The sequence below is a fragment of the Adiantum capillus-veneris genome, chromosome 26 (assembly GCF_014529385.1).
Source record: "Adiantum capillus-veneris isolate H3 chromosome 26, ASM1452938v2, whole genome shotgun sequence".
Taxonomy (NCBI): Eukaryota; Viridiplantae; Streptophyta; class Polypodiopsida; order Polypodiales; family Pteridaceae; genus Adiantum; species Adiantum capillus-veneris.
Genome location: NC_140956.1, coordinates 63,062,013 through 63,073,680, shown reverse-complemented (window position 1 = coordinate 63,073,680; position 11,668 = coordinate 63,062,013). Strand labels below are relative to the sequence as shown.

The window sequence follows — 11,668 nt, the reverse complement described above, 5'->3', positions numbered from 1 at the left end:
ATAACCATTGAAAAAAGAAAGCAATGAGAAAAATAATTCACACTTTCTGTGTTTTTTACACATTAGGGTGCAAAAGAGGGTAGAATATCGAAAAAGGACTTTTTCTCAAAGTGAAAAAATGTCTAAAACTTGTAGTGGTTGGTTCCGGCACTGTCAACCTCTCTTTGAAGACTTCTTCCAACTCATGAATCTTGTTTTCGATGGCAGAGATTTGACATTCACACTATTACGCTCGTGCTCTTCTGTGGTGTTGCCATTGGCTGGTTGTTGCGCTACCCATCGCCAACCTTGGCGAAGCGTACACACAAAGAGTTTGCTCATTCATTTGCGCTTCCACTGCGCAAGGCGTAGGGCCGGCTTGCGATCATGGTGGTCCCCAAAAATGTTGGGACTTGTGGTTCAACACGTGTATCTGCGCACTGCCAACCTACTATGTGCCTCTCTCAAATAATTGAATGGAAGACAGTGCATAAGATGAAGAAGACATTGCTTTATATTCGAGAGCAAATCACATATCTAGTTCTTGTGTGATACAATGTTTTGTCTCGACTCTGGTGGCTTGTCTTTGAAACCCCCACAGGGTTTGACTTCAAACTGGCATGGTGCCCAGTGCCACTGCCCACTGCCGGGTGACCTATTTCTGCCAATCTTTCAGCATCTTTGACAATAATTAAAACACGTAATCAATTGTCGGGTTAAATGGCTGGTTTATTTATGATTGATTTGACAGATCAAAATTCTCAAGAGTTGCACCCGTAAAAGCGTTATTATAATATTCCAGCTCTCTCGGTCGGTGACTCGGGCTCTGCCGTGTGATCCATTCACTGTTAGGCGGTGCAGCCTACAAATCCAAAGCCGTCCAACGTTTTTGAGATTCTTTCACGCGGCAACATGCGGGGCAAGAAGAAAATGATTTTAACGCAAATTAGGGCGTGGGTACCGCTACTTATCCTCGCGCTAATTCTTCCAGCAGCGCAGCCTGCAGAACACGGGAGTCCCGTGCTATCGGTCTATCACAGGGCCTCCTTGTCTACGTTTGAGAGCGAGAAGACGAGGTCGACGGATATCATGGCAGCAGATAATCGGATTTCAGGTGAGTACTTCACAGTGATCGGCGTGGGAACGCCCCCTCAGTACATGCACTTCAAGCTGGACATGTCCAGCAATCTGACGTGGATGCAGTGCGTGCCATGTGTGCGCTGCTACGATCAGGAGGATCCCTACTTTGACCTACAGGAGAGCCATACGATGAGTCTTGCGCTGTGCAACGAGACTGCAAGGCTCTGTCCGACTGTGCCGCACAGCTTCTGCGGGTCAGACGACACCTGCCATTATAACGCTACATACGCCGACGGCACTGTCTCTGAAGGCGTTCTGTACCAAGACACCTTCCACTTCGGACAGGAGCCCGGTCCCACGCTAGTGGTGAACGATATGCTGGTGGGCTGCAGCCACTCCTCGCAGTCCAGCACTCTCTCTGGTGTGGCCGCTGGCGTCCTCGCTCTGGGTTCCGGGATTTACTCGCTCCCGTCAAATCATTTAACCAGCTTCTCTTACTGTCTCCCCAACATCTCATCCCATTCCCCAGGCTTCCTCACACTCGATGACACCCCCGGTAGCAGCGCCGTCAACGTTAGCGCCGACGTTAACACCACCACCATCCCCTTGATAACGTCCAACGGCACAACGCCCAGTTCTCTCTATTTTCTCCCCCTCGTTAACATCAGCCTCAACGGGTCCATCATCCCCATTCCCAACACTTCCTTCCCCGTCACTGCCGGCCCCAAGGGCGGCACCATCCTTGACGCCGGCATGGCCTTTTCATACCTGGAGGCCGCCGCGTACTCTGCATTAACAGCCGCCCTCCAGACCGCTATGGACGGCATCGCAGTTTTCCAGGGTTCGACAGGCGGCTTCGACACCTGCTTCACTCTCCCAAATGGCCCTGACACGGAAGGCGTCCCCCGCATGGAGCTGCATTTTCCCGATGGCAGTGTGCTTATCCTCCCCAACCCTAATCTGCTGCAGCACATGGGAGGCGATACGCACTGCCTTGCTTTCCAGTCAGCGCCCACAGGAGAGAGGTCTGTCTTGGGCGCCCACCTACAACAAGGCTTCAATATCACCTTAGACATCGAGAAACATGTTGTCCATTTTAAAAGCAACGGTTGCTAAGTTATTTGCAAGTATATGGTTTCGGTGGTGACATTCCTTGCAGATTTTGTATCCATTTATTGGATTATTTCACCATCTGGAGTGACTTCCGGTCCACATTTATTTGACAAGAGCGAGTAGATTTTTATGAGTGTACCTCCATGGAATAGTGATTTTTGCACAAGACAATTTGTTCACACTCCACTAATTGGTTCCTGCTCAACAAGGAATTAATTGCACCTACTCGCTCCGTGTAAAAGAAATTCATATCTTCCCAACATTCTCATCTTCAAATACATGCAGTAGACCATAGACAATTGCTTTAATTTTTAAGAATCACAAAAAAACCCATGGGAACGATTTGCAAGACGATTTTCACTTCTTGAGACAAAACAACAGAAAATTTCTTACAAAAGGAGACGATATGAAGGCTGTATTTTGGTTTAAAATTAATAACCACAACAAGTACAATAACTTCTTCTGTCAATAAGTGTAAGAATATAGGCCAAAAAGGTAATTAAAAATGTCCATTGCTATAAAAACTACTAGATGCTACAAGCGGAAATTTCTAGATGCTATGTTTCCTAATCTGACAACTATTGCGTTCAACCTATTCAATTGTGACTTGAAAGAAACTATTTCCCTTGACAAAGCGTTTATTTGTTGTTGCATTTCTGCAACCTGGACATCAGCAGCGTTTAGTTGCAAATCCTGCAACATGTCTTTGACACTCTGTGTAGAATTGACTATGCAAGCACGGAGAGTGTCATTGTCGTTTGCATTGCAACCACGGAGTTGGCGTTAGATTTGCATCAGCACGTCCTCTAATCTTTGAAGTATTGCATCGTCCACATTATCATTTTGACTCAGATCCATTTGCGTTCCCTCAGCTTCCACAGCAGCCTCCGTTGAGTCCATCGCTTGCACCTACAATAGCATTCAAAAAAAAAGTTATCGACAAAGAAAGAAAATGCAGCAATAGGAAATTGTACCAACGTACCTAGCATGCAATTACGTCAGTTTTAGTTCTCTTCAATAGGGGAATAAAGTCACTTCCAATGACAGCGTCAATATCTTCGTCTTCGCTGTCAGATATGTTCACCACTTCCTTTGTTGCCGTATTCTCACCTTGCTCCCTGCAGTTCATAAAGACAAATAATAACACCAATAATTAGGACATCACATTACAGAGGAGCAGTTAATGGAATACCTTTCATTGTTTTGCCATCTATTCAAGAACCAATCCAAACGGGGGTGAGTGGCACCTTGGAGCACAAAAATGTCGAGTAAGTTGTTGTACGTGACTGTGCTCGAAAATGCCATGCACTTCCATACAGCAGCAATTTTCCATTGCTCCATTCCACGCCCTTGGTAAGGTGTAATCCAAGTAGATGACAGATAGTACTTACCGCTCTTAATCATATGGTGCAAAGTACCAAGAAAGTCATGACCAAAAGGGTGATTCAAACCATATTTCCAATACATGAAAGCCTTATCAAACACATTGGTGTTTGTCAAGCAGACTTTATTCTTCAGGTCGTCTGTCCCATGAAGCGTGTAAAGCTCGATCCCTTTATTAATGTCACAGGAGATATGTTGTGGCCAACATTCTCAAAATGATCTTTACCTACGTCTTTTAAGCAGTAACCAATCATCCCCTGAAATGTGTGCATGTTCTTTTGCTTTAGTGCCCTGCAAAGAACAGTGGCACCCACGGGCGATTCTCTATCCCATCCCAAGTATGTTTTTACCTTTTTGTTGACCGCTATAATAGATGTGGACATAATATGCACGACCATTTGGAAGTGCAAGTGGAATACCGTTCTGCCACACTTGATGGAACACATTCCAGCAATAGTCTCTTTCTCTAGGAATTCTTACAACACAGGAAGCAATCCACTGTCTACGTCCGTCCCCCCAATGGAGATTGTGATACTTAGCTCGAAAAGCCTCTTGGGATGCCTACTCTCAGCCACCAGCAGCTCCTCCTCGGTCTTCCTAGGTCTATCCCTACGGACCAAAGAGGCAGATGCATCCCCGCTATTTCCAGCCAAACATGCAGCTTTCTTCATCCTCACCATGGTAACCTACAGCATTGAACCTTCATAAACAAAAACCAATCAAACCACACCACGGTTCACAAATTTTACCAAGCATGAAATTCAAGCAGCTTATTCATGAAATTATACCTTCGAGACCACTTTCTCGCTGCTACAACTAATTTCTCGGTTGCAACTAATTCCTGCCTACTGTTTGAATCATCGGCCGTCTTTTGTTTGCATGGAACTTTGCGTGAAACAACTCCAAGTGCCCTTGTTGTGACTATAGGCAAATACACTTCCTTTAAATCAATTGAATCACCTACTCAAAGACTACATTCCTGCCTGCGCAACGGTACTCTTCTTAATTTCATTCAAATAAATTCAATCACCTACTGTAGGAAAAGTAGGAAGAGTGATGAGTCTCTCTCTCTCTCTCTCTCTCTCTCTCTCTCTCTCTCTCACACACACACACACACACACACACACACACACACACAAACACACAGACTTTACAGGCAGGCAGGCAGCGCCCCGTTGCGACCTCTACCTCTCTCTTCAGATTCCCACCCCCTAAAATAAAGAGCCCACATGGGACCTTGAAGTCAAATTTTTATTCGCTGTTGTTTTCTCGGCTGCCTCCATTTTCTTTGTGCTTAACATGACTCATCTCTCTCTCTCTCTCTCTCTCTCTCTCTCTCTCTCCGCTTGTTCTTCCTGCCCCCCAACCTTTCTTACGTGCCATCGCAGCAGCAGTAGAAGTACATACATAACAACCCAAGAGGAGCCTAGACATCGTCTAAATTAATTGAATCACCTACTGCAAATCGAATCACCTACACTGTGTGAAAATACAATTTCCTTTGACTACAGGCAAATCAAATAACCTACAGTGTGTGTGACTACAGGAAAATAAATTTGTGTTTCATTACCTCTTGCCTGCGCGACGGTTATCTGCCAATCTCCTGTGTGCGACCCCTGTTGCTACTGCCTACTAGACGAAATTACTTTGGCTGCCAACTGCCATCCCCTCACGCTATCGACTACAACGCGCTGTATTAAAACCAGCACCGCATCCAGAACGCCCAGCTTACCCAGGTTCATATGGCGACGGGCGGCAGTGAACTGAGGTTGAAGTAGTCCTCCACTGCCACGCGCTGTATTAAAACCAGTACCGCATGCGACGGTAGTTGAACTGGCGACGGTCAGTCTGAGTTTTCAAATTTTACCAAACTGAAAGCTGCAGCAGAATCGACCTTGATTCTTAGCTTACTTTCCTTTAAATCAATTGAATCACCTACTTGGTTCCTAGCGTTCCAAGTGAACCACCGTACCCGCGAGATAGGATTCGAATGCAAACAAAAATTTGATGTGTGGGGTTTGAGACTTCAAGTCCCCAAACCCAAACAAAAACTTAGACAAATTGACATCCAACATTCTCTTCAAGTTTGAGATGATTCCCGGGCGGGTCTATACTCCAAAATCACCTATAGCTCCTGCATTCAAGAGGCATTTTTAAATCCCTCTATACACAATCATCACCATGAATTACTTGGCCCCTTTTCTTTCATAAACCTATTATGTTTTTTCAAAATTCTTATTTTTAACTCCTCCAATAATTTTAAATCTGTAACCGTTTGAAAGTGTCTAAAATAAAATCATTTTGAGCTGATCATGTGCTGCAGTTTCACATTTTCAGGTGGACTCTTGTGGATGATTCATGACCATCATTCTGTGATATCTTTGCAACTTCAAAAAAAATATTTGACACTCTTACGGTTCAATCATATTGCACGTTTTGTATCACTAAATTTTTATTGAGGAGCACCTCTCTCTCTCTCTCTCTCTCTCTCTCTCTCTCTCTCTCTCTCTCTCTCTCTCTCTCTCTCTCTCTCTCTCTGAGGAGAAGTTGTTGTTATATTACATTGCTTTATACAAGACTATAAAAGCTCAAGGTAACATTGCATCTTAAGTTGCAATCTTTTACGTAGAGCGAGGTAATTGTCTCTCATCCTTCTCTTCAAAAGACCCCATGGAAGAGAAGATCCATGAGAGTAGTGGTCAAATATAGCAGAATTCCTAGCTTCCCAAATGAATGTAAGCATCCAGATTCTAAGGGACATATATCAAGCATAGTAATTGTAAACCCTCATCCTGAGTTTGAACCAGCCCAAAAAGCATCTTGCACTTGGAAATCTTAGACCGCCAATATAGTCTACAATAATCCTGTAAACATGTATACAATCTGAAAACAAAGATTTCATTGATTCGAGCTTTGAACATCTGATACATAAGCCTGATGACACATTCTTTCTTGCTAGCAACTCCCCAATGGGCAGGGCCCCTTCCAAGATTCTCCAAAGAAAAACTTTGTGTTTGTACACATAATAAGCATCCCAATTGGATTGAAATTTGTATAACCACCACTGCGCATTGTGTTGGAAACCCCAAATTTTGTTGCATCTTTCATGGATATGACTCTCTAGCACCAGCAATTGATAGAAGATCTTTGTGAAGGAGATCCACCAATTCGTCGAGGTGTTCGAGAGTTCCCAATCCTGGAATCTTTGGGATGAATTTTGATTACATGAAATGTGAAGGTTGAATACAGTTGCTGCCAGCAGTGCCCATGATACTCTAAATCCATCTCCAAGCCGGAGCAATCGTCTGTTGGAGCTATATATGGCTCACTCTACTCAACTTGGTCTTACCTATATATTTGTATCTTCTCCTCAATATAGATCAGTCTTTGGGAACGTACATGGTGTGTCTCTTGTCTCGTCTCTCTCTCTCTTTCTCTCTACATCTCAACATGGTATTAGAGCAGTCATGATCACGCGACCATTCAATTCATGGTGTAACATTTAATGCACTAGTAACTTATGTGTAGCGGAAATTGATAACATAGTGAGCATTTCATTAAGAGCAAGTTCCTAATGAGCATAGAGAGAGAGTACTTAATTGAGAAAGCAACATAGAAATTTACACCTAGCTAATTTGGCATTGACAATACTTGAAAAGAGAGAGAAATAGAACAATTGACAATAGTTGAGGACTGGGTTTACATGGAGCCAGTCTCCCCTCCATAAAGGCTTTAATGTATTATAGCTCCTCCCATCAAAGGAGACTTTTGTACAATACAATTCTTGTGTTCCTTGACAAAAATCATTGGTGAAATGAAGATGGAAGCTTCATGCACCAAATTATGCTTGAAAATCACACCTAGTGTCCCAAGCCAGAGTCCCAAGACCTCACACACCTTCAAAAATGGTGAGAGCTAGCGGGGAATGAGGATAGATTGCGAGGAAGAAGATGTATCTTACGAGAAAGAAGTATCCTCCTCACATAATCACTCTAATAGCATAGCTTAGCTTAGTAATTAGCATGATAGAGGAGATGAGCATGCCATTGAAGCTTGGCTCTTGGTTGGATTTGCATCTTAAAGCCAAGAGTTGTTGGTGTAGGCCTCCCTTCTCAAAAGCTTGGAGAAGATGATGAGCTTTCCATTAAATCTTGGAGAAGGAGAGAGAGTTCTTTGCTCCACACATGAGTTGTGTGAGTGTGTGTGTGTGTGTGTGTGTGTGTGTGTGTGTGTGTGTGTGTGTGTGTGTGTGTGTGTGTGTGTGTGTGTGTGTGTGTGTGTGTGTGTGTGTGTGTGTGTGTGTGTCAATGCCTTTGCAAAATCAGTCGCCTCTCTCTGTTGGTTGACCCCTCTTGCTATTTGCTCATCCTGGCATCCTATAATTGGCCCCTACAGAGCTTAGCCAATGACAATTAAGAAGCATAAGTGATAGCCTTGTGGCATGTGTCCCCCTTTTTCCTTTTGTGACAGCTTCAGGTATTTAAATAATTCATCTAAACTCTCATTGGACCTTTTTATCTTCTGGCCAATAGGAATTCGGCAAGCCATTGGACTGTTGAATGCTCATTGTACCCCTTTGTAGACTGTCCAATGGTCTTCTAGGCACCTTAATTTCTATTAGTTCTTTTATCAAGAATTTTTAGATTGATTAGACTAAATTTACTCTAGCCTAATTCTCATTGGTCCACCTCTATGGGCATCCAATAAGATTTGAGGGGAGTTTAGGGGCAACTAGCCTAGGAACCTGACATGTGTCCAGTATTCCCATTGTGATAAGGGCAATCCTTGGAGTGTGTGTGTGTGTGTGTGTGTGTGTGTTTCTCTCTCATCCCCTACAAATTGGGCTCTCCCCCTCCTTCCTAGGGATGTGGGAAGACTTTTTACTCTTCACCATGACCATCCAATTCCCCTACACTTTGGCCATTGGATAAAAGGTTTAATTTTTGGAACATTAGTCTATGGAAGTCTTAATGGAGCTGAACCTTAGGTCTTTTACGCCCCATTGAAGCACATTGCTCTTTTGCAGGCTATCCCCCTTTGGATCCCTATTTTCCCTCCTTTGGATCCGTGACAGAGACGGGTGTGCAGCCTTACCAATATTCTAGCTTTTACTCTCTTGGTACTTCCCATATTAAATGATTAGTTTAACATGAGAAAATAATTTTGGAGTATTAGATATTAGTTTTTATGATACATGATGACAAAACGGAGTATGTGTATATGATTCGCATGTAAGATTCATAATTACTATAAATTTTATTTTTGAGGATTGATTCTTGTTAATTGTGCTTGTTTTGTGTTAAGAAGATTATGATTAGTATTTTAAGTGGTGTTTATTGCTAATAGATATGGTAAACCATTCATTATGTTTTCTTATTGATTTGTCTTCCGACACCCTCATCTTTGTCTCAATATTTGGGGGTCTTTTGCTCAAAATTTGGAGAAATGAGAAAAGCGCAATGGAGCGCAATGGCACTGTTCATTCGAATCTTATTCATCTTCTCGCGCTCTTTGATTTGAGTCCGGGGTTTTCATCAATTAGAGTTCGGAGCAAAAAGTTATGCTGCTTTTATTACAATCAACCTTGACATAGATTTCGTCCTTGTGCGTCTTTGTGAAATGTTCACTATCGTTTTTTTAATTTTTGTGTCAACTTTTTCGAGAAAATTTAGTGTTTTTTGCTATTCATATTGCGGGCGTCAATCTTGAGTCTCACGTCGCGTCTCACGTCACTCTATTTTGAGGACTCTTTTATTATTAACGTCTCCTTTTCCTTGCTTTTCTAGGTGACGTCTCTCACATCTTTCGACGTTTGTTGAGCATCCTTGCATTTATCATTAGCAGAACACAATCTTGATATTTCTCTCATTCTCAATTGCAGCCTTCAACATATATGGTGTGCAAATTTTGCGATCTTATCTTATACATCTTCTCACAATCAAATATGGCTATGAGTATTCTCATCAACGGTTTTCCTTTTGGATAGAGTTATGTTCTTCCTTTCCAAGTCAAAGGATTTCTTGGTTGGAAAGCGAAGATTTTGTTAACTCTTGAAGGCCATGAACTCTCTGATGTTGTTCTTGAAACGGATCATGAAAACGTGCTTATCACGGAAGGACCTGTATTTCAAGACTGACATGTTGCGTATACAGATTGGCAATGTCGTGATAAAGCAGCTCGTTTATATATTCTTTCTACTCTTACTGATTCCCTTTTGCTTGATGTGTATGAACTGCCTACTTTCCTTGACGTATGGAAGTACCTTACTGCAAACTTTCAGAAGAAATCTTCTACAGAAATACTTTATTTGAGAGGTTTTCTTTCCAAGTTACAATCTAAATTTGGTACTATTGAGTGTTTCAAATTGAATGTTTCAAATCCATTATTAATCAACTTGCTTCTGTCGACCATCTTGTTCTACAAAAGCAACTGATTACAATTCTCCTTGACACGGCGAATGACTCTTCATATGATAACATTGTTACCATTATTTCTAATAAAGATGGTCTCGATTTTGCCTGCATGTCTTTAATTAAATACTCTCAATGTCAAGAATGATGTAATACTAGTCATGATACAGCTATGATGTCACAAGAGGAAAGTGAGTCACAATAGATGGAACATGCTTTTTATGCTCGAAGGCATTCATTTCAATGAGAAAATTGTACAGGTGGCTTTCACGGTAATATATTTTCTCTCGTCTCAAATTTCTTAATAAGCATTGTTCTTACTACAACAGAAACGGCCATATTGAAGATGATTGTTTGGCACGTTGTGAGCGGGATGGAAACACACAGAACACCTCTATACTGACCCAACACACACTCTTGGAATGATATACACACACACTATGGGGCACCACTTGACTGACACAATCCACCTGGCCGAGACAGGGAACACACCAATGGAGTGAGAGGAGAGACACACACACACACACACACCCAAAAACTCAGCTCAAAAGAGGATAATTTCTGATGTTTAGATACAATTTATCTTGGGCCAACACCAATAGGACAAATAGCTCACACAATATTGGTAAAATATGCCAGATACAGTCACAAATTGGAGCAGAAGCTTCGCTCATAGGAAAACCTTACACAACCAAAATAGCAGAAAAAGAGTGAGGAATTTGACAAAATTGACAGCGCCATCGCGTCCGGAATAGCCCAAAACCCCAGTCTACAATGTCAAAGTGCTCAAATCTGACCTCAGATGAGCAGTTTACGGCCAAAATAGGCTCCAAAAATCCCAAAAACACACCTACGGCTGTTCCTCCTCTTCTCTCCGTGTTTTTCTGGTATTCTCTCTTGCTTTTCAGTTCCCACACTTATCTTTATTACTTGGCCACCCTTGTCTTTTTAGATGACCTCAAACGGACCCCGAACAGGCCAAAAACTGACCTCACAGTGCATAGTTGTCACCCTGCTGCATCCATACGCACACCTGGCACTCAAATTTTTCCAATAATGCATCCCGCCACCACGTGAGGTGGCCCCAAAAGATGGTCCTCATGATGACCTTTCTGCATAATTATCACAAGAAAACATCCACGTTGTGCCCGTATCCACGTGCAAGTATTGACCCCATTCGACCTCCTGACACCACTAGATGCCATCTGACGCACCTGCTTACCTCATGTCATCAACCCGCGGATAGCTTCCTTGAGAAGTTTTATGCACTACCAACTCCTTGTTATTGTAGAGAAAACACACTGGTACTGGTAATAGTGAAAATCGATGCACTATGTACACCCTGTCCTACCTGTACACATGTGGGCCCCACGTAACAAGTGCTATACCCCCTGACGCCGCATCATGGCTCTTTCTGTATGAACCATCAAAGAAAAACACATGTGCATTGCTGATATGTGGCACTTCTTCAACTACCTTTCTCACCACTTCTTCCTTAACAAGGAGGGGATTCTCTTTGTAAGTCAACAAATCAGCTAGCATAGCTCTTGTACTGTCTTCCACTAGAAAAGAGAACTCAAACTCTTGCAGCTCAATCACCCATTTCTTCACCACATTTGACATGTTAGTGCCATTAATTAGCTGTGGCAAAAAGACATAACTCGTCAAGAAAACAAAAGGTCGTGGTAGCAAGTAATGACGAG

The 11,668-nt window shown here is 42.6% G+C and overlaps 1 protein-coding gene and 1 pseudogene across 2 annotated transcripts; one reads left to right on the top strand and one right to left on the bottom strand.

The window, feature by feature from the left end:
• Positions 1-891: 891 nt before the first annotated feature.
• LOC147423567 (protein ASPARTIC PROTEASE IN GUARD CELL 1-like) lies at positions 892-2,175 on the top strand. Its single transcript, XM_086501494.1, has one exon. It carries the CDS (start codon positions 892-894, stop codon positions 2,173-2,175), a length of 1,284 nt encoding a protein of 427 aa, XP_086357620.1.
• Positions 2,176-2,580: 405 nt separating this feature from the next.
• On the bottom strand, positions 2,581-4,235 carry LOC147423566 (uncharacterized; annotated as a pseudogene). The gene is made up of 3 exons (XR_015186631.1): positions 3,365-4,235; positions 3,170-3,290; positions 2,581-3,081 (listed from the first exon to the last, which is right to left on the bottom strand). The product of XR_015186631.1 is annotated as an uncharacterized LOC147423566 (transcript).
• Between the last annotated feature and the right edge of the window lie 7,433 nt (positions 4,236-11,668).